Source organism: Helicoverpa armigera, chromosome 20, assembly GCF_030705265.1.
Source record: "Helicoverpa armigera isolate CAAS_96S chromosome 20, ASM3070526v1, whole genome shotgun sequence".
Classification (NCBI taxonomy): domain Eukaryota; kingdom Metazoa; phylum Arthropoda; class Insecta; order Lepidoptera; family Noctuidae; genus Helicoverpa; species Helicoverpa armigera.
This window is the reverse complement of record NC_087139.1, coordinates 6,180,519-6,206,705: the sequence shown is the minus strand read 5'-3', so window position 1 is coordinate 6,206,705 and position 26,187 is coordinate 6,180,519. Positions and strand designations below refer to the sequence as shown.

Below are 26,187 nucleotides of genomic sequence, written 5' to 3'. Positions count from 1 at the left end.
GCAGTATTCAAGCATTTTAGATATCTAATCGGGCCTCGTTTTGAAATGAAAAACTGAGTAATGTGAAAATTTCTTGTGTATTTCCAATGTAGTTTGCGCAACTGAGTAATCACTAGGGGAACGTTATTCGGAGGACAGTGGGTGAGACAACGGGCGAGCGAGGCCGGCGCTACTTGCCGCCGCGAGGCGCCTACGCTTACATAACGTTTACTTAAAGAATTCAATTCATGTGAGTCAACTTTTTTATTTCCATACTGTGTTCTATAATAGTAATTTATATAAGATCATATATAATTTTTGCAATGTTAATACATTTTACATAACAAACATCTCCATTGTGTACATACATACACGCAGTAGCGCTATGTCGCGGCGCGTATCGGTATATACAGAGGCGCGGACGCGTCGCCAGTCCGCACTGGCCGTCTGCCGCGCCCGCGACGCTCTACAAGTGATGATAGAAAAAATTAATTGCTACAATAATATCATACAAATTAATGACTATTCCCTTACAAATTATTATATCTACTTTTAGCATTGTTCTACTCCAATATAATCCAAATTAACTTTTTTAGTTTTACCGAGCTGTATGCATGATACATGAATAGTCTCCAGTTCGCTCAGACCGATTTTGCCCAATTAGTGTTCCTCTCCCGCAGCTATGTATAGAAATCACACTGCTATAAATTTATAATAAATAAATGCCTATTTACACTATGTAACTATACAAAATGATAGTACGACGAAATTAAATTATTGAATCGAGCATCTAATTAAAATGAAAATTTCATACAACGATCTACGGGCGCGGGCCGAGACGGCGAGGCCGGACGCGGGCCGCGCCGAGACGTCCCGCGTACACTAAACAAATTACATTTTTAATTTTTTCTTATTCATTTTTGTACAATCATATTCAGCCAAAAGCTGGGTGCCCGATTAATACATTTATCGGTGATCCGAAATGCGTTACAATCGATCATGCATCAATAATACATACAACTTTAACTTATTTAAACAATTTAACAATATTAAAAAATCCTAAAGTAAACTAGAGACCTATGTAAACGTATATGAAATAGTAATAATCATTATGACAGTGCATCGGGATGCGGACATATTAACATTTAGCACTATTAGTAATTTGTAGTCACACGGAACACGAGTCGAGCCGCAAGGCGAGGCGCGATGCGGACCGACGGCGCTCGCGAGCGAACCGAACCCGCAGACATCGGCACGATAGCGTATCCGGACGACCGACCGTTAGAGGTATTAAAAATTAATAACGTCATTAACAAAAATGTAATCGAATAGAAAATATCAATACATAGCTGAAAACAAATTCAATCGCATTATTCTAGGTCGTGGATGGAGGGTGTGGTCAGGGACATCACTTGGCGAGCGCCGGCGTGCCGCCCGCGGCCGCCTGCTGCCGCTTGTGGCTGATCTCCAGCTCGCCCAGCCGCTTCCACAGCTCGTCGCGCTCCTTCTTGCGCTTCATCTCTCTGCAACACACACAGACGCTTAGCCACTTCGCACTAACATATACAAAGTTTGGGTGCAAGGCTGGGTGGATAAACTATTTGCAATATAAATTCTATGAATAACAACATACATAAAAGGCCTCTGTCCGATTAAACTCATGAAAAAATATATAGGTTAAGTAGTTTACTCACTTCTGCCTTTCCGCCTTATAGCTAGCGGTGAGCTCATCAAAGAGCTTGGAATTCATCTCCATGAAAGTTTTAAGCACATTGTAGACGAGCGCCACTATAGTCTGATTCCAGTGCTCCTTACTGATCCGGTACAGCGCAGGGAATATTATAGGCATTATCACGTGATTATTTTCTTCCATCAGTGACATTATGTATTCGTTGTTCCAGAAATAAAGTGCTCTTTCGGCCACCTGAAGCAAAATATATGGCAGGTTGAGTACAACATCATACAGCTTATAAGCAGTACCAGGAGAATTATTAAGACCAAGCATTGCTTTCGGTACAATATTAAGTTGCATCTGACAAGTCAGGCATGCACATTTATCTATTCAAAAGTATTTTAATACTGGTATGACTATACTCTTTTACGAGAACAACACTCGTTTACGTATTACAGAGAAATATAAAGACATAACAAAGCAAGCCACTTACCTGAAAATGTGGACTGGAAACACATTTAGCTATTTGTCTGAACAACGGTTCCTGTATTTTGACGAATTGAGCTGGCTCAATTACATCCAATATCTCCTCAATTTCGCCCAAAAACATCACCTGTAACATTTGAAATTAAAGAATGAAAATCCGCTTTATAATGAATAATGGAGAATAAAGTGAAAAGGATATTAAAAGATGGCGATAATTACCTCTTTTTGAGAGCATGTTTTGGGCCAGAACTTGAGAAGGCCACGTACGACGTGCTCCGTAAGCGTGGCGTCCTTCTCCAGGAACTGCACGACGCAGTAGGCGAGCTGCGCGTGGTACAACGACAGGCACTTCACCTTGTGCAGTGGCAACAGCACCTTTACTAGGAATTGTTTGTGCTCGCTCTTCAATGGAAGTGCAAATCCGTTAATTATACTGAAAATTAAAAAATAAACCTTAGAACACGTCAAATTTACAATCAAACTAGATAATAATGACACAAAATATAAAATTAAAGACAAAACATCATAACATCTACTGACCTTCCCAATATTTCCAAAAGTTCACCAACACCATTAAAATGTTCTGTTTCATAAACAAATCGTAGGAATATATTGTTAATCTGCTTTCGTATGAAGGCTCGCAACCCCAAGAACTTGCCGTAGATGCGATGCAGCACCGTTTTTAAGAAATCGCGCTCACGCGGGTCTTCAGAATCAAACAAATCTAAAAGCTGGAAAAATTAACCCTTGGATTAAGTAAATGAACAAATTACATACAGCATCAATAGCTTGCGCAGCGTCGATTTTTGGCAGGTTTATGCTGCTACTTTTTTTTTCTGTCTGACGCTCATCACGTTTGCTGTAGACGGCTCTTGTCCGGCTATATCTTGACGACTAACTTTACGTATGAGTTAAAAATGCTAAGGTGCTGGTATTATAATATCCAGAAACCATTCATCACTGATGTTAAGTCCCCATGTACAATCTTCACACCTATTGAAATTCAGTGATTACAATTTAAACAAATGTTGTTTTGCCAATGCATTTTATCGTTTCAAATATTGCGTTTGCAATAGATATGTAAAAATGTAATAAAAATTTGTAGAACCTTTTCCTTTACGTACATAAGGATACATTAGGACCTCTTTTTATCCGTTGTTGGATAAAAAGTCATTACTATAAAATGAAAACATTGACCTAAAAGCCTGAACTGAATTTGATTATGTGCATATCCATAATATTCAAACAATGAGAATCGAAACATAACTGTGTGATGACACCAATCAGTTATCAAATGTTTATCTCGATTATATCTAGTTATTTACAATACTCTTTTGCCGACATGGATCGGCACTTTATGATTACTTCATAGTTTTAATTTAAGGGTAGAGTTTGTAGGCGGGACCTTTTGTATGACAGCATGACCTTTCCACTGCCATGCATGTTGATCACGTCTACTTACGAATATTGCGAACCATAACGTTTATGACGATAATTATGACGACGACTCATCTCTCATAGCCCGCCCATAGAAAACTTAGTTGAGTTTGTACTCCTGTTGCAGATACCCATGTATTTCTCTGCGTAGGTCACAATGTTCCAGTTTCCGATCCCACACTCAATAGTACTTAGTACACATTTCCAAAATGACGAAATGCAGTTTCAATTACTCAGGAGTCCCATAATAATTATGAATGTTTGCAAAACCACCTATTAATAACATTTCCTGATAGTTCTTGTTTCAGTACGATGTTGTCATACTAAACTTCATGTCAATGGTCAACGAAATAACTTTGAAACTTGTGTAAGTTACAAATAAAATTGCTTACTCAAGCAATTAATGTAACTCTGCCATATTTTCGCGCTTAAATTTGTTGATCCACAAAGTCCACATGTTCATTTCCAGTTTCCAATATTTGGAGACATTATTATAAAACTTACGTGCTCCAAAATCTAATGGCTTTTGATAGCCACAATAGCGTATGCAAAAATTGTAATTAAATTATCAAGCTTCGTCATAAGTCTATCTTATATCTAAGTGAGAGATTATGAATTGCTTGGAAACAAACTTTATACAATCTATAAAATGGTATATCACAACGAATGGAATGGTAATGTATTAAAAACTCAATGGTTAAAAATTAGTGTTTTAAATTGATGTAATTTCAATAACTATTTACCTGCAGTACAAATTTTTGGTCAATGACCTTCTTGCCAATAGTGGGCTGAAAATCAGTTGACTCGAGGAAGCGCAGGAAGAATTCGTAGACTAGTTGAAGATGCGGCCACGAGGCCTCTAGAGTCGGATCATCTTCTTCGGGATCAAAATCAGGATTTTCACTTGGCGGTAGAGTGCGGAATAAATTGGCCGATATCTGCGACAGAAAAACACGGTCTCATTTCAAAGGACGCTAGGTAATGCATGTCAATAAATGAATGAAGGACGACCTTGAACATATATAGTCTGTGAATTATATTAGCAAGTATTAACCAGTTTTTTTTATCTAAAATATATTTGACGCAAGAAGAAAAGCGTTAAAATGACAAGTTGTATTTTTATCACGTTCATACGATTTTCACTTATTGACGCTTGTAGCCGAGTAACAGTTGTGCAGATCGTAAGATTATACTAGGTTTTAGCTTAACTTGTCGTTTCAGTGAGTCTTTAGATGGCTGGATTATTAAAAGATCGTGGCTTGAATCCGACTTTTATTTTCTATATAACGAATTTATCCTTACATTACGTATGAGTCACTACGAGTAGCGGGGCAGTAGGACAGAATAATGGAGGGCACGGATCTCTATCGCACATCTCGCCTCACTCGCATTAAAAAGATTTAGCGAATTTAAGTGTGTACATATTAGTAAATTATGTATATGAATTATAACTTTATGGAATTAAATATCCATACTGCCGCACGATTTGTTTTGTACCTACTCTTGGCATTTTTGATCGCATCATCAATTAAGGATTTCTCAAATCCTGTAAAAGGGGAAACTAAATATGAAAAGAGCTCATAGAAGATTGTGATGTCACCGTTTTAAGGCTTCTCGCGTACGCAAGAGATAGCGAGATACCCAATTTTCAACAAGATATTATGCTGCTTCATTAAGTATAGATAGTTCAACTCAGATTTGCGCGCGGCCCTATGTGTGCGTCGGCTTGTAAATATACAACTTTCATTCGTGTGACAGTGACGTCGTCCGAGCATGACGTGTTCTCATCGCTTTTTGTTATGGGTACAGTCGTTTACGAAAATGTCTAGTTCTTCACGGAGAAAATGTTTTAAGGAGTCAGGTAGCGTTTCAAAAAAATGAAACAACATTCAAAGCTTTTTATTATTACATTTTACAGTTTATCATTATTTTCTCATACGGCTTTTCAAATTGACATTGACAGTATCTAAGAAATAAATGAAGTGAAATATCTAAGATGAATTAAATACTCCTTACATATTTTCTAGCTCGGGGTACGCGGACAATAAATAAATGTGTGGATTAAGAATGTAAAAAGACCTATAATTTAGTATAATAATGGAAACAAAATGTGTGGGGAATTAAAAAAAATTATATTGCTTCGCATAATGTCGACCAAAATAAGACGGAAATAATGAAACTCATTAATGAACGTTTAAGTCAAATTGATGAAGGGGTGTTGGGTAATACTTGTCGACATGTACAAAAGAAAAAAGAAGAATACTATAGACATTTTGACATGGAGTCAGAATTTATAATTAACATTGGTAAAAGTAGCGAATCCGAAAATTCATCATTTGATTTTTCAAGTAGCGATACAGAATCATTATAAATAAATAAACTAAATTACGTAATAACTGTACTTTAAACAGCCGTATACAACCCCTAAATAACTGTATTTGTACCCGACTGTACCTCTTGTCACGCACACAAAGTCACTGTATATGTACAAGGGTTACCCACACATAGGGCCGCGCGCACGACTGAGTTGAACTTACTATAATCAATTTTGATGATGCTTCCAAAAAAATATCCAAAATACAGATGAAAAATAAAGTGAGACCTACATGAAGAAGCAGTGATGAAAGCTAAAGCGAAAGATATTTGTTATAAAATTAAAAGCTTCTATATTTTTGTCAACAGATGAACATATTATAATCTGTAAAATTAAACTATGTTCAATTTAGCAGTAAATAGCTTGAAGGACACTATACAAAGTTTTAAGTTCTTTAGGTAGTTGCATAAAATCTGTATTATAAAAGATTGAATTGTTTGTTAACTTTTTGCCTACATCAAAATTATTTTGAATGTTTTTTTCTTTCTTAGGATCCTTAATTTAAAAATAATTATTAGAACAGATTATACCAGAAATTGGAAAATGTGTGTATATTTGTTTTATTACACACACAAGTAATTAGCAAACCAAAAATTCCTAACATGATCACAACTAATGATAACTTTTATCATTAAGCATTTCCTAAGATGGATATTTTTATTCATACTGATTGTCTAAATTTAATGCTTAGTGCATGTTATACATTATTATTTTATTTTTTTACAAACCCCTTTGTAAGCTATTTTGATTTGTTTGCTTGAAACATGTGTATGTATGTATATGAAACATAAGGCACATTTACTAACTTTTGTGACAAATTATTTTTCATTTTTATTTATAATATTTGATATTCAAATAATGTGTAAAACTTCAAATTTTACTATCAGAACAACCAACACACTATGTACCTACGGGAATGCACATTATTGTTCATCTTGGTTCATGCATGAATATTGATATACATATACTTATAGAGAAAGAAAACTACAAATGTGTAGAGCATATTTATGATGATTATAATCAATAGCTAATGATTAGCGACTTCTAAACAATTATTGATCTTGGGGAGTTATGACTTTGGATCATTGGCAAGGTAAGTGCAATAAATTATTTACATGATAGGGTACCTACTGGTAGGTAATAAATGTATATGTATCCATCCAAGAGAATTAAGAAAACTGTAATCATAAATTGCTGTTCCAAAGTCATGTACCATTCAAATTATGCTCAAAGAATTTAAGTGAATTTAAATCCATTTGACCTGTCATCAAAAATTTATCTTTTCTAATTTATTTGTCAGGTGATCTGTGCATAGAGTAGAAACATCATTTCCATTTATATTGTCCACAACACAAATGAGATAATCTCATAAGATGTTCACAGGATTAAATATTTTCTAATAAGATTAGTAAAGCATGCTCATACCATTTTAATAATCTCTGGGTAAACAGGTTCGGTGAGCACTCCACGGCCTCCAGTGATGTACTCTACAAGCTCATTGAGGGTGGCACGCTTTATCTCCTTCCCCTTCAGGTCAGCTACGGGGTCCATGAAGTCAAATGCCACACAGCATTGTCGCAGCTTGCGGATGAACAGCTCCTCCTGCTCACTGCTTGGAACATCTGGAAACAATTTATGCTGTGTCAGTGCTTTACTATGACAGGACAGGACAATTGTGGACTAGTGTTATAATTTCTCCCCAAGGTCATTTTATAATTCATATTTTTTACAGACAGATTTTTTAAATTATCAATTTATAAGTAAGATCTAACTAGCTTCTAACTAAAGAATAACAAAAACTTGGAACAAAAGGAGAATGCAAACAAATGTATGTATTTTATTCTACTTGTAAATAGTAACAGTTCTAATTTGATGGATTGTTTTAAAACATAACCTAACATTTGAAAATTTAAAATTAAATTAAAATGTTTATGTGGATGTTAAATTCTGTTTCAATTTTTACAATTACAAACACTAGTAACAAACTAAGGATAATTAGCTTATACCCAACTGTAGTCATAACAATTATAGTAATTTTGCCATTTTTAAATATCTACCTGTACAAACAAATTAAAGTATTGCACATAATGCAAAAGGTTACTCATATTATTATTGTTTGCTACACAAATGAAATCCAGGTACCTACTTAGAAATAGTACTAGGTTAGTTAGTAGCATAATTCAAAGATTGACTTCTTAGACAGGTACTACTTAAGCAATAGATAAAAAAAACAATACTTTGTATTTTATTAACAAAGTGTAACATGATTACAAGATAAACATAAAAAGGGTAATTTAATTATCATATTCAAGGATAATTATTGGAATTCACATGACCAATCTATTGACCCTGAATGTTACATATTTAGATACATCATACTTCATCAGTCTTATATAGGAACTGTGAAACTGAATGCAGAACTCTTCATGTCATCCAGGTTTCTGTTTCTTTACAATTTCAAGTATTTGGACATATATTACAAGTCAACACCTTTTTTATGTAAACAAGATTTAATTCCTAACCTATTTACATAGTTCAAGTAAAATCAAGGCAAAAGTTCAATGAACTGGCAAAATTAGAATAGATATAGCATAAAAAGCCGAATTTAATGTAAATATTTAGTAAAATGATGAATGTGACGGAAGATTAACGTAAAGAACGCAAATAGTTAATGTGACCCACCTTTGAGCAGGGGCAGTGCCTGCAGCTCAACATCTTGCGTGTTGCGGTATCGAGAAGAGCCCTGAGACTTCTTCGTTTTTTTCTTCAACGACCGTTTGGCGAAAGGGTCAATTCTGTCCACAAAAGTTCCCGAAGACATTTTGGTAATATAAAAGTGTCCCAAATGACGATAGGTAGACGGCGATCAATGCGAAAATTGTTTTGTTTCGAGCAGACTCATGATATGGCCCAGTCCACGAGTCGAACGCGCACTTTCCGTAAGATGCACAATATTAGAGCCTAAACAAACAATTCTTCGTCACACATGACGGTAATGGAGTGGTCACACTCAGGCCATTCTTTATACACTTCAAGATTCCACAACAGTTACGTAATTTTAAACCGTCTCTATCACTAAAATGACACAAATACAGAAAAGAATAATTCGATTCACAAATTTAGATTTATTTTCTGAGGCGTGTCACGAATAGCAGAAGGCAGAAGTCGCATATACATACAAGCCTCGTGTAATATCAGCCGGTCAGTCAATGACAATATATTTTCTAACAATAATCGTAAGCGATTTTTTTAGATTTCCTTGTTATAACGCGTAAAACAACGAATCAAAACGGTTATCGTCTTTCCAGGACGTAATCGGAAACTAAAGCGGTGATGACACGGAGCAAAACTTAACACCAAAAATCTATCACCGTATTCTCGCCATCGCTCACCATCCGTTTCGACTCTAAAACTGGGCGCATTTTAACGCTATACACAAGATTATTTTAGGATGTTGCACTTTCACAAGACTAATCCAACGTATATGCGACTTTTTTCACAACGAGAAGCGATCAATTTACAAAATTTGTAACTAAAAGATTAACATCACTGGTTTGCTGCGAAAACGCTACACTCATACAAAAGTACCTATTTCTGAAAATAGATGGAGATAGAAAATGTTCAGTTTATCAGTTCGAATACTTTTAATTGTATTGGATATTGATTACAGTAGAAAATATTGTTTAAAGCAAATATATAATAAAATATTTCGTAAACAGTAATATTTAAGTTAAATCATTCACATTTTTTATTGTAAAATGAAAAAGCTAGTAAAATGTTTATACGTGTTCCGGTTGTAAAACGGAGCTACGGTACAGATAATGAATGACTAACAAAAAGAATAGACAAGAATCGAATCTAAAAAATAAGAAAAACTCATAAATTTCTAGAATGGAATTATGCTATGAAATTAAGAACACAGAATAAAGTTTTTTTTCAGAAATATTAAACCGATGAGATATATATTTTTCATATACCGTGTAGAAAGCACTCCCTTTTAGGATCTATGCTATGATATGCTAGAAAAGTATGATATTGAACGTTCAATGATTTTTGTTATATAGGCTAGGTAACTCAAACGAGTTAGCACTATTTATAATGACGAAAAATATTTTTTTTATGCACTGACACCATTATACCAAAGAAAAGCACGTTATAAGCTGTCGGCAACATTTATCTTCGATATTTTAATATATAATCGTGCTTTTCTTTACATATGTGTCGTTGCATGAAAAATATATTTTTAACCCCCGACGCAAAAGTATGCTGTCTGTCTGTGCCATTGTAGCTCTCAAAGGGACAAATCGATTTAAATGGGGCTTTCTTTAAATGAAAGCTGTTGCTCCAACGCAGCCTTTGTAATGAGTATCTATCAGGTGTTCTATTATGGATTTCAGTAGTTTTACCTTTTTTTTCAGTCAGATTAGCAAAACTCACCGCTCGCACTGGGTTTCGACTTTTCATAATTTTTAGTGTTCCGCGATTTTAATTGGTTATGGTAACGTTCTCTTTCTATGTACTCTATGGTTTATTATTCAGATCAGGAAAGTTAGCTTTCTAAAGATTTTCTTCGAGAAATACATAAAGTATCGGCATCATAAATATATTTTAACATTGGTTAATGTTTAAAGTATAATTAGAAATCTAGTGACTGTGAAATAAAAGAACAAATAGTTATAGTGAGCTGCTGGAGAAGGGTAATTAATTTAGAAAGCAACATGGAAGCGCTGACAGTTCCGCCATGAATGCAAAATAAATAGAAATTGTGAAGGTTTGAATTTTATATGTTTATTTATTGTGTTTCATACAAATGCCTATTGTTTGAGCTCAACATAAAAAACAACGCATGACGTAACTGTTTCATTAGAAGTACGCCTCTTAATTTGGTCCACCAAGAAAGTCCGACAGTGAAGAAAGTCTCCCGCATTTTGTTGATCTAAAATCATTATGATTTTGAACGGTCATAACTTAGTTTGTAAAATAGATCAACATGCCACTGTTAAGTAAACTCTAGTTTTAGAATGTTTGTTTCAAAGGAAATGAATAAGGATAAATATAAAAACAGACATTTACGTGTAGAGGAAATATCGATTTTTCTTAACGTTTTCGTAATCCATTATTTTCAGAAGCTGGACGTCAGTCGGACAGGTCAGAAACTTCACGATGTTGAGAGGTGGGCGTGGAGGCCGTCACAGTCCGGAGCTGTACCCCCACACGCTGAAGTGCTCCAACGCTAGTGACACAAGTTCTGCATACAGTGGTAGTGACACCATGACATCTGTACATAGCTCTCTCGACATGGACATGGAGGTGGACCTCTCGGGACTCCTCGAATCCATTGTTGATTCAGATGAGGAGGAAGATTTGGAAGAAAGTATGGACAGTCTGACAGTCCGTGATGCAGTTCGAGAATGTCTTGAAAAAGATCCTAGTGAGCGAACTGATGAGGATATTGAAATACTTTTGGAGTTTACACAGCATTTGAAAGCATTTACTAACATGACTTTGACTGTGCGTCGGGCACTATGTGCGGTCATGGTATTTGCAGTGGTTGAAAAAGCTGGTACTGTGGTTATGAATGATGGAGAAGAACATGATTCATGGTCTGTCCTTATAAATGGTCATGTTAGTATTGAGCATCAGAATAATGAAGTAGAACATTTGAATGTTGGTGATAGCTTTGGGATGGCTGAAGCCACACTGGAGAAATTGTATCATAAAGGGGTGATGACAACAAAATGTGATGACTGTCAGTTTGTTTGTATTACCCAGACTGATTATTATCGGATACTTCACCAAGGTGAAGAAAATATAAGAAGGCATGAAAATGAGAATGGTGTGGTTGTACTGGTCACTGAATATAGGGGGGCAGCTGGAGAGTCGGGTCGACAACAGGGCCATGTGGTTATTCGAGGAACTCCAGAGCAATTAATGTTACAACTCATTGAGGATAACTCGCGTGACTCAACATATGTAGAAGACTTCCTCTTGACACACAGAACATTTATTGAAAGTCCTTTGGTTGTAGCAAAACAACTACTAGCTTGGTTCTCTGAACCCTCCGTCAGGGACAAGGTCACTCGTGTGGTGTTACTTTGGGTCAATAATCATTTTACTGACTTTGAAACTGACTCAACTATGATGGAATTTTTAGAGAACTTTGAAATAGCTCTGGAGCGTGAAAAAATGGAAAGTCAATTGAGGCTGCTAAACATTGCTTGTTCTGCAAAGGCTAGAACTCGAAGTGTCACATTATCTCGTCCTACAAGAGATGAACCTTTGAACTTTTCTATATTGGGAGGATATGAAAGAGGTTATGGAATATTTATATTTAAAGTGGAAAAACATTCAAAAGCCGAGGATGTTGGACTGAAGAGAGGAGATCAGGTTTTAGAAGTGAATGGTCAATCTTTTCAGCATGTCAGTCATGCAAAAGCAATGGAAATAATAACAGGATCAACACATTTAAGCATCACAGTGAAAAGTAACTTACTAGCTTTTAAGCAAATGTTGTTAATGCCAGAGAATTCTCCGAGGCAGAGAGGCTGCTCCAACAGGGTTCATTGGCACACTGATCCCAGAGCTAGGCTTTCAACTGCAGAGCTACTCAATGATGATCCCATTACTTTAACACCAGTGTTTCAATCTCCCACCAAGAAACCCCAGCAGTTGAGCATCAAAAAAGAACCTCAAAAGGGCTTCATGACATTGGGTCCTAAGAGAAAATTACAGAAAGCTTTAATGAAGATGAATCTTCTACCTAAAAATACCATCACTGATGGTTTACCTACCGATGACAGCATTCTCTCAAACTCTGAATCCTTAAACAAAGCCAATACCAGTACTTCCTTTTATAATTCACATAGTAATCCTGACTTAATATCAATATGTTATGACGAATACCAATCATCTGATTATCCAGAACATGTGCTAAAAGTATACAAATCTGATCAGACTTGCAAATATCTGCTGGTACATAAAGAGACAACAGCTAGAGAAGTTGTGATGTTGACATTGCAGGAATTTGGCATCACTGATCCGAGTTCTAACTTTTCACTGTGTGAAGTGTCTGTTGCCCAAGGTGGCATCATAAAACAACACCGCTTGCCAGACCAGTTACAAAATCTTGCAGAAAGGATTGGCCTCAGCTCAAGGTATTACCTTAAGACCAATGGAATCACTGAGAATTTAGTACCTGATGAAATGGCACCAGAACTTTTAAGAGAGAGTGTTGTCCATTTTCTGCAGTTGAATGCGGTAGAAGTTGCAGTTCAACTTACATTACAGGATTTTTGCATCTTCCGACAAATCGAAAGCACTGAATATGTTGATGATCTATTTGAATTGAAAAGTAGGTATGGTACTCCTATGCTGTCACAGTTTGCCGAACTTGTCAACAAAGAAATGTTTTGGGTGGTCACAGAGGTAGTTAATGAACAAACCCTTGCCAGGCGTCAAAAGATCATAAAACAGTTCATTAAAGTTGCACGTCATTGCAAGGAATGCAAAAACTTTAACTCAATGTTTGCTATAATTTCGGGATTGGGTCATGGTGCAGTATCCAGATTAAGAATGACTTGGGAGAAGCTACCAACAAAGTATTTGAAATTGTTTACTGATCTGCAAATGCTCATGGATCCTTCAAGGAATATGTCGAAGTATAGACAGCTGGTTACAACCGAGCAAGGAAGATCGCCAGTTATACCATTTTATCCTGTGGTTAAAAAAGATCTTACCTTCATTCATCTAGGAAATGACACGAAAGTTGAAGGTATGGTCAATTTTGAAAAGTTACGAATGATTGCTAAAGAGGTCAGAACACTTACAAATATGTGTAGTGCTCCTTACGACCTCCTTACCTTACTTGAATTGGGTAAGCAGCCTCCTTCAAATGCTATGGTTGCTTTGAACCAACTAACCACGGGAGGAGTTCAGCAAGGCCAAGTAACAGTAAAACGAAGGAAAAAGTCCTCCAATGTTCCAAATCCTAAGAAAATGTTTGAAGAAGCACAAATGGTTCGACGTGTAAAGGCATATCTTAATAGAATGCACGTTGAAACTGATGAAGAACGCCTTCACTCACTTTCTCTGGAATGTGAAGGAGCAGGGCCGGCTCCCGCCATTCCACGAAGACGCCACCCATCGCCATCCTTATCTACAACAAGTAGTGCATCATCCGCCAGTGAGAGTAAAAAGAGCTTTGCAGGAAATAAGTTTGGAACTGCATCTCCTCAGGCAGTGAGAAAACTGCTGGCTTTATCAGAGCCGGCTAAAACAAGACCCCATCAGCCTCGGCCACCGCCACCGGGACCTTCGCCTTGTTCGCATAGACGCGACGGGCCTGGCCCAGGTATTTGTTGCCCTCGTACAGCTCACGAAAGATCGCACTCAGACACGCCTACTCCTCTCCCAGTTGACTTGTCGGCGGAGAGTAGTAGTGTTACGTCATTAGTTAACTTGCCACTACGAAAGACCGGCTCGGCTACGTCGAGCGACAGCGGGCACGGCTCGTGCACGGCGGCCAGCTGCGCGCGGCCCGTGCCGCCGCCGCGCATGCCGCAGGCGCCCTACACGCTGGCGGCGCAAGTGGCGCGCCTGGAGCGGCTCAGTCGCGCGCATTCCCATGAGGGCGTCACGCGTCCTTATGATTACTATCATGACGCTCCTGATGATGACGATGACGATCAACAAGTATCAGCTGTTTAAATATTTAAATACTCTAACTCAATGTCTATTTATATAGTTCCCTGTTTTGTAATCTCACATGATAAATAGAAAGCACGAGTTATGTGAATTCGTTTTAATATATTATTAAAATCATGTATGTACCCATTACAACTAAGTCTAAAGACTGTATAATTATGTTAAGAAATGTGCTAGTGTTATATGAAATTCCATATTATAAGCTCCTAATTATTAATTACAATCATTTGACCCACCAGTTTCCAGTTTTATCTAGAGATGTTTGATGTATACCAATAAATAGGTGTACTATTTTATAATAATGTTGGTATATTACATTCCGTTAATTGTATATTATTATAATAATAGTTTTCATTATTTATAATTGTGAAACTTAGACCAAATAATAATTAATGTACCTTTTAACATTTATAATTGAGAATAATTTTGTTGTAGCATGTATTTTGTGGTAGCTTGTGGACCAATATGGGCTTGAAGGTGGTTTCTCATGGTCGTATCAAATTCTGTTAATATCATGATTTTTAATTATTATTATAATAATTGTAAATAATAAACATATTATTAATTATAAAATATTTTTATTAACCACAACAACAGCAACGTCACAATATAAAATATCTATCAGTTTGTTAACAGTCTGATTTAAATTGTGCAAGATAGTCTAGTTCCAACGGATGTAAATTGGGAGCAGGAATGACGAGGCTATGGAGCGGCGCGCCGAGGTCAAAGTTTTGCATCGCGTCAAGCGACATCACTGCTACCCGCTGATCACTAGCGCCGACTCGAGAAAGCCCCACTGCTGTAACGGTTTTGCTGATTCCTGTTAAGAAATTTAATTATTAGTTAGTATATCATCAAAGTTTTCGAAATTTCACACATTTCGAAGATACAGAAAAACAGGCCAAGTGCATGTTAGGCCAGTACATATTTCGTAATTTCCATTATTTCGTTATTCGTTTTCAAGTGCGGCTACAAAGTCGTTAGTTTTTCTTTAAATTACCTATCAATCAACATGTTGGTTCTACTTCTCGCGGCTTTATGGCGGCTCGAAAAATCACCCGACTCGCTGCGTAGAAACCATTTTTTTAAGGAGTCAGCAGGGCGGAGGTGCGCTCGGCATTTTTTAAAATCGAAATTAGAGGGGATTGCTCAGGGATTTATAGAAGCTAACCAACGAAAACAGGGACGCATTGGAGGCAGCTTCAAGGCATCTAACTTGAGGCGAAGCCATCACTAACTTTCGATTTGCCGACGATTTCGTGATCGTGGTAAAGCGAATGGAGGATGTCAATCAGTGCTAAAATGCTAGGAGGACTGAATCGAGTTTCGACCTTTGTTCACATGGATAAGACGAATCTTATGTCGAATTGTGCCCATACTACTATTAGTTGGAAGCTCGAATCTTGGTACACAAATCCAAGAGAAAGAGGAATCGTAAAATCCACCACAGCTGATTAGCAATTGGTAAACTTCGAAACATCATCTCGTCCAAAATACTTTAATTAGTGTGGTCTGTGGATCTTTTATCATAGGGCATCACGAATCTCAAACTCACCCATAAGAAATAAGGTTCACATGGCCATGTAGGAATGAAATAGATGATCAGGCAAAAGTCAGGGTTAGGCGTTGGATACCTAACTAAAATAAACGTAAAAAGACTTCCTGACTTGTTTGTTGCTTTTTTTCGGTTTTTGAGGTTGTTTATAAATTTAAATACAAACCGTTAGTTGCACAAAGCTCCATTAAAGTTAAAGCTTCATTAAATCTATTAGACACTTCTTGATCTTGTTGACAAAGAAAGAGTCAGCAACAGATTTAACTTTAATCGAACTTTGTGCAACTGATGAAAAGTATTATATATTTTACAGTTCTATTAGTTATAATCATCGGCAAGAATATTGAGCCCTGACCTTCACCTGCACAGAAGTGATCTATTGGTTTATTGCCTTAAGCGCAAAGCGATCCCCACTCTTCCGCCGAGAGCTTGTTATCCGTGCCGATAACTATACTAGGTGAAGTGAAGGGCCAACCTGTATCTGGATTATTTTCAATGATGTGCAATAATTGTTGAGCTGCTTCTTTAACGGACATAAACTTTGGTTCCATATACTGCCGGACTTTCTTGGTAAGTGACTCTTCTGTAGGCTCTTTTACTTTAATATCTGAAACGAGAGCAAAATTTTTAAAATTTAGAGAATATAAAAATAATTAAATAGTCATCTAAAGGTGAATAGGTTGCCAGTTTAGTCCATTGACACTTGGTTGTACCAAAAAATTGCTTCTGGGCATTCAAATTTAGCAGGTAGTAATAATAAGTAATAATCATATTGACTATGCTCAACAGATTACTAACCTAATAGACATAGAGTATGCAAGTTCCTTGAGAAATTACCAACAATTTTCTCAAAGAAACTATCTGGTTTCCATGTCTCTGTCCAGTAAGGTATTGACACAGTTTCTCCAAAGTTGTATAACTGTAAACCACAGCAGCTCACAGCATTCATTATTGAAGCATTGTGAACAATCTGAAATTATGTTAAGAGTATTATTTCAGGAATGATGGTGTATTTCTTTGAAAGATGTACATATGTAAGGCCCTCACTCCTTGAACATTGAATCTGTAACACTAGCCTGGTTTATACCAAATTGCTAATTGGATTTTGTAGATACTAATCTATTTAACCCAAGAAATACAATAATAGCATTTATCTCAAGCATGAAAACTTCTTATGATATATAATATATACTTATATAATTGAGCTTGTTTGGGCAAACTTGAGAGAATCTCTAAATACAAACAATTCGAATTTGATAATAAATAATGTTTTTTTAATAATTAAAGGTAAGTTTTATATACTTTGGTCTTTATTTTTTATGTATCAATTAAAAGAAAATTAATATTTTTTATACCTGTGTTTCAACTCCAAATTGTTTAGCCCGCAGTAACATGTCTGTGTGTGTTGTTGCCCCTAAAGGATCGCCAACAACTAGCAAGGCTACTTCAGCATTCTTAGCTTCCAGTAAAATGTCATCGATTGCACTCTCACATAGTTCTCGGTCAGCTAATATCAATGGTCGACCATAAAAATCTTCCTGAAATTAAAAATTACTTGATCACTGAACTTTGTTAACTACTGTTTATGTATAAGTTATTGCATAATTTGATTAAATAATTACCAATACTTCCTTTCCAACTGTGAGTATTGAGGTATAGGCCTCTAAAAAAACTTTGTCACATTTTTTCACAATTTCTAATCCTTTTACAGTAATATCTTTAGCATCACCTAATCCTAACCCTATTAGATAGAACATTTTTGCGATTTTAAATTAAATTCGTTTTTTTCTTCACCGCCTAGGATAGCTGCACTAGTGTAGTAAGCTAATGCAACGGAAATAACTAGTGGAATGTGTTATATATGATACAATAACTTTGATTATTTTTTATATACTTTACTGGATGTGTGTGATGATTTCAAATAACAACATACATGTGCGCACCACACCATCTGCGTCACTATGACAGTGACAGACAGATGTTACTGTCACTGTTATATATTTTGCGTTTTGTCACGGACTTTTGTGTAGTGCACACGGGAGACGCTGTAGACGCGCCGCCCGTAGTCTCGCGGGCTTGATATCGGTGTGGGTAGGGACGATATATTCTTATGAGTTTTAAGAAATTTTCACAGAGCAGCCCGGAGTCTAAAAGTTGGTGATTGATACACTCGTGCATTGGAGAGCATATAAATGACATATCTCTGTTCATATCTTATTAAGAGTCGTATCAGAGCTAGGATCTAGTTCTCTAAGGGAACAGCCAGCTGTGACTATCTTCACATTATTTATATTTACTTGTAAATTTTCCAGTCATCACTATCCTGCTGTCCCTTCTTTCATATGTTCCAGTCAGGGCCTGCATATAATTCTATGGTTCCAGTGAACCTATAAGCTCCTTGGTGATTTTGTTTTTTTTTTATCTTGTCAGTTACTTTGTCATGTCACTGTCAAACAAAGGTCGTTGTTGTGTTGTATTGTAATATAGTACTTGGATGTTTTATTATTTACGGTTTTTATATAAGTTATTTTATGCTGCACTCTACACAGTATCTCCAATAAATTCCAGTTTTGTCTCTTACTTTCATTGTAATCTTCTAATATAAAATATAATACAATATAATACTTCATGATATTGTGATGATTCAGTAAATATGTTTCTCACTTGTTGAATGCTGCATTTGAAATCATGATCTCTCGCAAAGGACAAAAGGCTGTTAATGAGGGTGTGGTTGGAAAATATATAAAGAAGGATACCCCTCCAGATTTACCTAGTAAGTATAATAATAGTAGTCTAAAAAGATCCTCATGCTTTTCGACATCTTAGATACCTAATGTTTTTTTTTTTCAGTTATCAATGTTTGGACAACCGGGCATAATAAAAGGCCTCGAAGTCAGCCTTTCGGCGCCAATGATGCCGTTTCGCAAAGCCATGAGAATAAATTTGGCAAGGCTCAAACTATGAGTGGACATGCAGGAAAATATACACCTAGTGAGTCAGTACCAAATTTAGCACACAGGTACATGGCAAATTTACTGGATTTATGATTAGAACGCAAACATTGTTGTTATTTATGGTTTGCTAATAAACTGTTTGTTGCAGGTTTGCCAGTTTATCTACTAGTGACACAGCAAGTACATCTAACAGCTACAATTCTCAATATCTGTTAGATTCAAATGTGGTAATAATAATGATTTTAGAAATGTTTTCATAAAAATTGACTCTTATAACCAAGGTTGATCTGTTTTAGGCTTCACATACAACTCTGAATGACAGAGATGACTCATTTAGCAGGCAGACTAGCTACAGATACTATAGACAGCATCAACAAGAAGATCCAATATATCAGAATCAACAACAGGTATATCTATCATTTTCAAATCAAACCATATTAAAAGCTCATCAAATCAAAAGTCTTACAATGCACCTTGATTTGTTTCTTGTGGTCTTTTGCCACAACTTGTAATTGTCTTTACAAAATATTTTAATGAATATTGCTTACTTATTGCTCCTACCATATTTTGGTTTTTTATATTTAACTGTTACTATCCAACATCATATTCTTCACCAGGTTCAACAGCAAAAGCAACAACAATATGGTTCAAGAGAATCAAGCATGCCAAGACTGTCATCAAATATGAGCTTAACACCGAGATTGCATTCTCCCTCACCACATTCACTACGTCTTCAAAATTACACAGATTGTGAGTAAAACCATATTGATACTGAGGTCATAGAAATGCAATCACAAAAATGCACAATATACTTTGTCTCTGGTTTCAGCATATGCCACAGCAAGCCAGTCATCACCAATTTACTCAAATTGTGTGAATACATCAGTTTTGCCATACAATAAAGCCCATGGAAGTAAAATAATAACCAGTTCCCAAGGTATGTATTGCTTTATTATCAGTTGTCCCATGTCATTATCACTTCCATTAATTATTTACTACTTTTATACATATATTTAAAACATAGGTTCGGATGAGTGTGAGCTGCCACTGCCTCCTGGTTGGTCTGCTGACCGCACTCTTCGCGGACGTCGTTACTACATGGATCACAACACTCAAACAACTCACTGGACTCATCCACTGGAAAGTGTGCCACAACCTTGGCAAAGAGTTTCTACACCCCACCATGGAGTTTATTACTTTAAGTATGTATTTCTTAGCTATGTTGTCAAGATGTTCTATTAAAAATAATCACTGAAGTTATTATTTTTTTATGTCCAGTGTATTGGACCTCAAATTATAATAATACATATTGTGTTCCAGTGAGATTACCCATCAGACAACCTATGCACATCCTTGTTTAGTGGGAGGCTGTTATTTAGTCAGTCCATATGTGCCAACTCTTGTGCCGCCTTACTTACTTGAAGAGATTCCACATTGGCTGATTGTTTACTCTAAAGGTAATAATAATAATACTATGTTTATGACTGCTATATCTATTCTTATGCAAATCTATGCAAATACATATGTCATATCCTTTCTATGTTTTGTTTTACAGCTGATCAAGAACTTGATCACAAATTACGTTGGAACATGTTCAGGCTCAGTGAGCTAGACTGCTATTCAGACATGTTGACTCGGCTTTACAAACAAGAGCTACAACTTATTGTCATGAAGTTTGAGCGCTACAGGTAAGAGACACAACCCAGGTACTATTTTGCTGACAAGCATATAAATAACTTTTAAATTTAGAATTAATGTAGTTTCATATTTTAAATGGTCATAATTTTTTATTACAGGTCAGCGTTGCTTCAAGAAATTGAAAGGAGGCGACATGCCATTACTTACCATGCACACTCCAATTGTTGATACATATAAAATAAGATTGCTTATTTGTAGTTAGACCGCTAGAATCGATAGTGTAGGTCAAATAGACCTTGTGAGCTTCATAGTTATAGGTATTATAATGACATGAAACCATTTCCTGATCTGAATATTATCAAAATAACAGTAGACTGATGCCTATTTTATCCTGCCAGCATTTGCACCCTAGGTGTGAGAACAAGCGGTCATACTACAACCTGTACTGTGATTTTACGACAATATTTTTATATGTACACAGTTATCTAATAACTAGAGTTAAGATCAGTTTTCATAACTAATGTAAGAATGATATTTTATTTTAAGAATTATTTTTTGATCATATAAAAATCAATCAATTGGTGCCTTGACTTCAAATAAAAGTTATTTATTTAACTACTAGTGTTTTATTAATAATTTAAAAAGTAACTATATAATTTATTCATTTAGAGTCTCTTGACTTTCAGCTGTTTCTTCTTTCTTAGTCCTTACTCCATGTCCATCTACTATATCATATTCATCAACTTTTTTGAGACCAGCAATCCTGTAAACTTTGGCACTTTTTATACCTAATGTATTGGCCCACGCTTCTCCTGAAAAATACAAAAAGAATGATGTCATAAATTAGACTATCCAATATTATGATGGAAACTGATAGGAATGGTAGGTACACAAGTTATCATGTCGTAGGATGTAGAATTAAAGGGGAAAATTAGCTTTTTAACCAAGATTGTGATTGCTCCAGGCAGGATGTATGATTGACATGATGTTGTACAAAACCTATTTTCAATATCCTGTGTCCCTCTAATAATGTCTTAAGACTATGAAATGTAAGTGATTAATAATTTATATGGCTATTAAAACAATCACTTGTGTGCAGCATACCTGGTGGAGTAGAATACTCTTCATCTGTTTTGATACCATAGTAGTGGGCCCAGTCAGCTTTGCCCTTGTAGGAACTGTATAACACTAAACCAAATGCATTCCAAGCTAACAAGCCATATGCTATACTAAGTCTTCGTTTCCAAAGTATCGCTGTGTCTACTGGAATAGGTTTGGTCCTTTTACGGACGAACCGGTGCCACCACTTGTGAATCATTTCAAAGATCAGCAGTTGTGTAACATCTCCATACTAAAATTATAGGTTAGAATCAGAAGATCAATTATTTATGTTTGCAAAGTAACAGTAACAATTGGTAATTACTTAATGAATTGTTTAAATACAGATATTATTACATTTATTCATTAAACAAACTTCTAAAAATTATTGCTTGAAAGCAAAATCCAAAAACAATAACCATAATATCTCGTGCTAAGGATAAAAATCTTAACCTGTACTATCTGAATTTAAACAAAACAAATTATCAACAAAATTACCAAGATATCACAACGATTTTAATAATCTATCAGTGAATATTTTCTTGTTTTATAACACAGTAATTTCACGCAATATTTTGAGTTTGTGTCTACATGATGTTTGACATTGACATTAAATTCAAAACATTAGAGTTGATTAGAGTAACAACAACTTGTATGTATTTACTGGAGCTGACACAGAATCTCAAAAATCAACAGAGGATTGCCTCTTTTCCATCCACCGACCGGATTTTCTGTGCAGATTACAGATTAGTTCCATTAGTTTCTTTATTTAGAGCTGAAGAAGCTTTGGTGTTCCTGGTTCCATACTTAACTCTATATTTCGAGGCGTCGCGTCGCCGCGCCGTTGTCACATTCGCAAGAAGCTCTGAGGAATTTCCATTACCACTATGTATTTCTACCCCTATGTGCTATCTTATGAACCTACTTCCTGACTACCTACCTATATTTCTATTCTCTTATGTTCTTTCCGGTAACACATAGGAAGAGGTGAATGGTGGTCGTTTTTAGGGTTGTCTCATGTGATCCTGACGTTTGAAAAGTGCTGTTTTTTAGCCAAGTTTAAATAAATGATTTTTGATATATCTCTCGCTGTATACGTACCTACTCCCTTATGTATATGAATTTGAGGCATTTCAATGAAAGGTACGCCACAATAGGGGCAGTAAGTCTCCAATGAGGAGCGGATCGAGAGAGTCCGCTTGACGCAAGTCCTCACCGGACACCGTTACTTCGGGAGGTAACTGCGTCGGATTTTTCAAGAGGTGCCGCTCTCAGATGTCACAGCCCGGAAGACACGGTGGAACTCCTCAGAGAGAGACAGCTAACTCCACTCGGACCCACTAGGGTCAAAGCCTACCGGGACTGCGGGATAGTTCGAAAAAGTTACCACGACCCTAAAAGTGACACTCCCTTGCACTGCACCCAGAGCGGTATGTATCATTTGATAATTTCGGAATGGATCATTTGATGCAACCAGTTGTATCCTATTATTATTTTACTCTTTGAAGTTGATGAGCTATAGATAGTAAGTAATAATGCAGATGCGTAATTTGTGGAATAAAAAACCCTCCGACGTCAAATGGATACTAAAAGTCTTAAAGTCTTCAAGAGAGTCCAATTATATATTTAGTTTTATAAATTCACACGTAACAAGCTTTTTACAACAACAACTGACATTACATTTGTTTTTTTTAACACACTTCTATCAATTTTTCGGCTATGTACATACCTAACCAAAGAGGTTGTACATACAATAATACTTTCCCTAATTGATGAGAAGTATTCAGATGCCTAACGCATCCCAATCCTTTCTCGCAAATCCACGAGCCGAGGTCTGGGAACTGCCTTGGTAAACACATCAGCCAGTTGATCCGTTGAAGTTGTCTTTACAACAGTTAGAGTTCCTTCTTGCACCATTTCTCTCACAAAGAAGTGTCTAGTACGGATGTGTTTTGTCCTCTTATGGAATTCTGGGTTGTGAGCTAATCTTATAGCGGCCTCATTATCCACTTTAAGGACAGGTATCTCTTCTAGATCTGTCATATCTGCAAAAATTCTTTGCAGCCATACTAGTTCTCTAGCAGCTTCACTAGCAGCCACTATCTCCGCTTCTGTTGTGGATATAGCAACTGTGGCTTGTCGTTGACTAAGCCAGGACACAGCAGCACCAGCGTACAAACATACTACGCCAGTAGTTGATCTTCCAGTTGTAGAGTCTCCTCCGTGATCAGCATCACTGTAGCCTATTAGCTGTTTAGGCTCACTTCCATATGTCAATCCGAGAGAGATCGTCCCCTTCAGGTACCGGAATATTCTTTTAACTGTGTTCCAGTCTTCCTTTGTAGGATTCTCTAGCTTACGAGAGGCTACTCCCACCGCATAAGCGATATCGGGACGAGTGCCTACCATCAAATAAGCGAGGGCGCCGACTGCTTCTCTATAGGGAAACTTCTTTTGTTCTTCTGCAGGAACCACTTTCCCTGACTGAATACCTTCTTTCTCTATAGGAGTAGAGACTGGATTGCAGTCAAACATCCCAAAACGCTCTAATATCTTCTTTAAATAAGCTTCTTGATTGATGGTTATAGAACCGTCACTTGCGGTCTTAATTTGAAGGCCTAAATAATATGAAGCTGGTTTGACTGTGATCTTTAATTTCCTTTTCAGATCTTCTAGAAAGCCATTCGCCAACTCTGCGTCTGTAGCAGCGACTAAACCGTCATCAACATACAGAGTGATCAGAATTTTCTTCTGTCCAATTTTCTTAGTGAAGAGACAACAATCACCATCACTCTGTTTGAAGCCCATCTCTAGTACTATGTCCTCAAAACAGCTGTTCCAACACCTTGGTGCTTGTTTTAAGCCATACAGACTGCGATTTAGACGACACACTTTCTTGGAACCATCACCATAACCATCTGGTTGCTTCATAAAAATGTCCTCCGTCAATTGTCCATTAAGGAATGCAGTGGCTATTATTGTATGTACAACCTCTTTGGTTAGGTATGTACATAGCCGAAAAATTGATAGAAGTGTGTTAAAAAAAAAAAGACAATAAGGTGTAATGACAGTTGTTGTTGTAAAAAGCTTGTTACGTGTGAATTTATAAAACTAAATATATAATTGGACTCTCTTGAAGACTTTAAGACTTTTAGTATCCATTTGACGTCGGAGGATTTTTATTCCACAAATTACGCATCTGCATTAGGGAGAGTATGATACAGCTACCAATGACGAGGCTGTATCAGGAGATCACGTTCATGATGCTTCAGAAGCAGATCAAGCAGATGAGTTCATTGACGCTCAAGAGGAGATAAGGGAACCTGAAGTTCACAGGTATAATTTGAGAGACAGATCAACCCTGAGACCTCCACAGCGGATGAACGATTATATCGGCCTGATTGAATCTGATTACTTTGGGAAGGACGCCTTGGGAAGAGAAGACAGAGATGACTGGCTGAAAGGCAGTTTCCAGACCTCGGCTCGTGGATTTTCAAGAAAGGATTGGGATGCGTTAGGCATCTGAATACTTCTCATCAATTAGGGAAAGTATTATTGTATGTACAACCTCTTTGGTTAGGTATGTACATAGCCGAAAAATTGATAGAAGTGTGTTAAAAAAAAAAAGACAATAAGGTGTAATGACAGTTGTTGTTGAAAAAAGCTTGTTACGTGTGAATTTATAAAACTAAATATATAATTGGACTCTCTTGAAGACTTTAAGACTTTTAGTATCCATTTGACGGCGGAGGGATTTTTATTCCACAAATTACGCATCTGCATTAGTGGCTACATCAAATTGTACAACATGTAGTTTTTCTTGAGCACTAACACTCAAAAGTGCTCGAATTGTAGCATGTCTAGCTACGGGGCTAAAAGTTTGGTCATAGTCCAAACCTTTCTTCTGTTTAAAGCCTTTTACAACTAACCGCGCCTTATATTTTTCAATAGAACCGTCTGGATTTCTTTTTATTCTGAATATCCATTTACATGGTAATGCTTTTCTGTTGGGCGGTAGTTCACATAGACTCCATACATTGTTTTCCAATAGCGATTTCATTTCGGCGTTTAATGCCTTCAGCCACTCATTTCTGTCTTCTCTTCCCAAGGCTTCTTCGTAAGACTCAGGAAACTGATCAGAATCAATGAGGCAGATATAATCCTTCATCCGCTTAGGAGGTCTAAGGGTTGACCTGTCTCTCAAATTATACCTGTGAACTTCAGGTTCCCTTATCTCCTCTTGAGCGTCAATGAACTCATCTGCTTGATCTGCTTCTGAAGCATCATGAAC

The 26,187-nt window shown here is 36.5% G+C and overlaps 5 protein-coding genes across 8 annotated transcripts; 2 read left to right on the top strand and 3 right to left on the bottom strand.

Moving 5' to 3' along the window:
* Nucleotides 1-58: 58 nt before the first annotated feature.
* On the bottom strand, nucleotides 59-9,530 carry LOC110373507 (serine/threonine-protein phosphatase 2A 56 kDa regulatory subunit epsilon isoform). Of its 3 annotated transcripts, none has more exons than XM_049848639.2 (9): nucleotides 9,470-9,515; nucleotides 8,631-9,023; nucleotides 7,374-7,570; nucleotides 4,318-4,512; nucleotides 2,678-2,868; nucleotides 2,357-2,570; nucleotides 2,145-2,264; nucleotides 1,674-1,903; nucleotides 59-1,502 (listed from the first exon to the last, which is right to left on the bottom strand). In XM_049848639.2, exons 2-9 carry the CDS (start codon nucleotides 8,767-8,769, stop codon nucleotides 1,388-1,390), a joined length of 1,401 nt encoding a protein of 466 aa, XP_049704596.1. In that variant the 5' UTR covers nucleotides 8,770-9,023; nucleotides 9,470-9,515; the 3' UTR covers nucleotides 59-1,387. The 3 variants fall into 3 exon arrangements, with proteins under 3 accessions (XP_049704596.1, XP_021186472.1, XP_021186470.1); XM_021330797.3 differs by having other exon boundaries at nucleotides 9,494-9,511; XM_021330795.3 differs by having other exon boundaries at nucleotides 8,631-9,530.
* Nucleotides 9,531-10,442: 912 nt separating this feature from the next.
* Nucleotides 10,443-15,224, top strand: LOC110373392 (rap guanine nucleotide exchange factor 2). Its single transcript, XM_021330655.3, has 2 exons — nucleotides 10,443-10,719; nucleotides 11,075-15,224. Exon 2 carries the CDS (start codon nucleotides 11,112-11,114, stop codon nucleotides 14,652-14,654), a length of 3,543 nt encoding a protein of 1,180 aa, XP_021186330.1. The 5' UTR covers nucleotides 10,443-10,719; nucleotides 11,075-11,111; the 3' UTR covers nucleotides 14,655-15,224.
* Nucleotides 15,210-18,167, bottom strand: LOC110373393 (diphthine methyl ester synthase). The gene is made up of 5 exons (XM_021330656.3): nucleotides 17,829-18,167; nucleotides 17,562-17,744; nucleotides 17,005-17,176; nucleotides 16,682-16,813; nucleotides 15,210-15,471 (listed from the first exon to the last, which is right to left on the bottom strand). Exons 1-5 carry the CDS (start codon nucleotides 17,961-17,963, stop codon nucleotides 15,281-15,283), a joined length of 813 nt encoding a protein of 270 aa, XP_021186331.3. The 5' UTR covers nucleotides 17,964-18,167; the 3' UTR covers nucleotides 15,210-15,280.
* A 483-nt stretch (nucleotides 18,168-18,650) lies between these two features.
* LOC110373474 (protein salvador homolog 1) lies at nucleotides 18,651-21,413 on the top strand. 2 transcript variants are annotated; one of them, XM_021330752.3, is made up of 10 exons: nucleotides 18,651-18,979; nucleotides 19,057-19,225; nucleotides 19,309-19,384; nucleotides 19,457-19,567; nucleotides 19,778-19,910; nucleotides 19,990-20,097; nucleotides 20,185-20,362; nucleotides 20,481-20,617; nucleotides 20,716-20,848; nucleotides 20,957-21,413. In XM_021330752.3, exons 1-10 carry the CDS (start codon nucleotides 18,895-18,897, stop codon nucleotides 21,024-21,026), a joined length of 1,200 nt encoding a protein of 399 aa, XP_021186427.2. In that variant the 5' UTR covers nucleotides 18,651-18,894; the 3' UTR covers nucleotides 21,027-21,413. The 2 variants fall into 2 exon arrangements, with proteins under 2 accessions (XP_021186427.2, XP_021186426.2); XM_021330751.3 differs by having other exon boundaries at nucleotides 18,652-18,979; nucleotides 19,309-19,387.
* LOC110373475 (uncharacterized) lies at nucleotides 21,402-22,546 on the bottom strand. Its single transcript, XM_021330753.3, has 3 exons — nucleotides 22,395-22,546; nucleotides 21,903-22,149; nucleotides 21,402-21,610 (listed from the first exon to the last, which is right to left on the bottom strand). Exons 2-3 carry the CDS (start codon nucleotides 22,114-22,116, stop codon nucleotides 21,456-21,458), a joined length of 369 nt encoding a protein of 122 aa, XP_021186428.1. The 5' UTR covers nucleotides 22,117-22,149; nucleotides 22,395-22,546; the 3' UTR covers nucleotides 21,402-21,455.
* Nucleotides 22,547-26,187: the final 3,641 nt, after the last annotated feature.

Bases quoted from the DNA above. Each gene is read 5' to 3' on its own strand.
- LOC110373393 (XM_021330656.3), bottom strand. From the start codon at position 17,963: ATGTTCTATCTAATAGGGTTAGGATTAGGTGATGCTAAAGATATTACT. The intron at 17,177-17,561 runs GTATAAAAAATA...ACATAATTTCAG, and splicing joins AATTTGGAGTTGAAACACAG to ATTGTTCACAATGCTTCAAT. The intron at 16,814-17,004 runs GTTAGTAATCTG...CTCTCGTTTCAG, and splicing joins GCATACTCTATGTCTATTAG to ATATTAAAGTAAAAGAGCCT.
- LOC110373475 (XM_021330753.3), bottom strand. From the start codon at position 22,116: ATGATTCACAAGTGGTGGCACCGGTTCGTCCGTAAAAGGACCAAACCT. The intron at 21,611-21,902 runs GTATGCTGCACA...TGTATTTTTCAG, and splicing joins AGAGTATTCTACTCCACCAG to GAGAAGCGTGGGCCAATACA.
- LOC110373392 (XM_021330655.3), top strand. From the start codon at position 11,112: ATGTTGAGAGGTGGGCGTGGAGGCCGTCACAGTCCGGAGCTGTACCCC.
- LOC110373507 (XM_021330795.3), bottom strand. From the start codon at position 8,769: ATGTCTTCGGGAACTTTTGTGGACAGAATTGACCCTTTCGCCAAACGG. The intron at 1,904-2,144 runs GTAAGTGGCTTG...ATTTTGCTTCAG, and splicing joins TTTCCAGTCCACATTTTCAG to GTGGCCGAAAGAGCACTTTA. The intron at 1,503-1,673 runs GTGAGTAAACTA...TGTGTGTTGCAG, and splicing joins TATAAGGCGGAAAGGCAGAA to AGAGATGAAGCGCAAGAAGG.
- LOC110373474 (XM_021330751.3), top strand. From the start codon at position 18,895: ATGATCTCTCGCAAAGGACAAAAGGCTGTTAATGAGGGTGTGGTTGGA. The intron at 20,363-20,480 runs GTATGTATTTCT...ATTGTGTTCCAG, and splicing joins CATGGAGTTTATTACTTTAA to TGAGATTACCCATCAGACAA. The intron at 20,849-20,956 runs GTAAGAGACACA...TTTTTATTACAG, and splicing joins ATGAAGTTTGAGCGCTACAG to GTCAGCGTTGCTTCAAGAAA.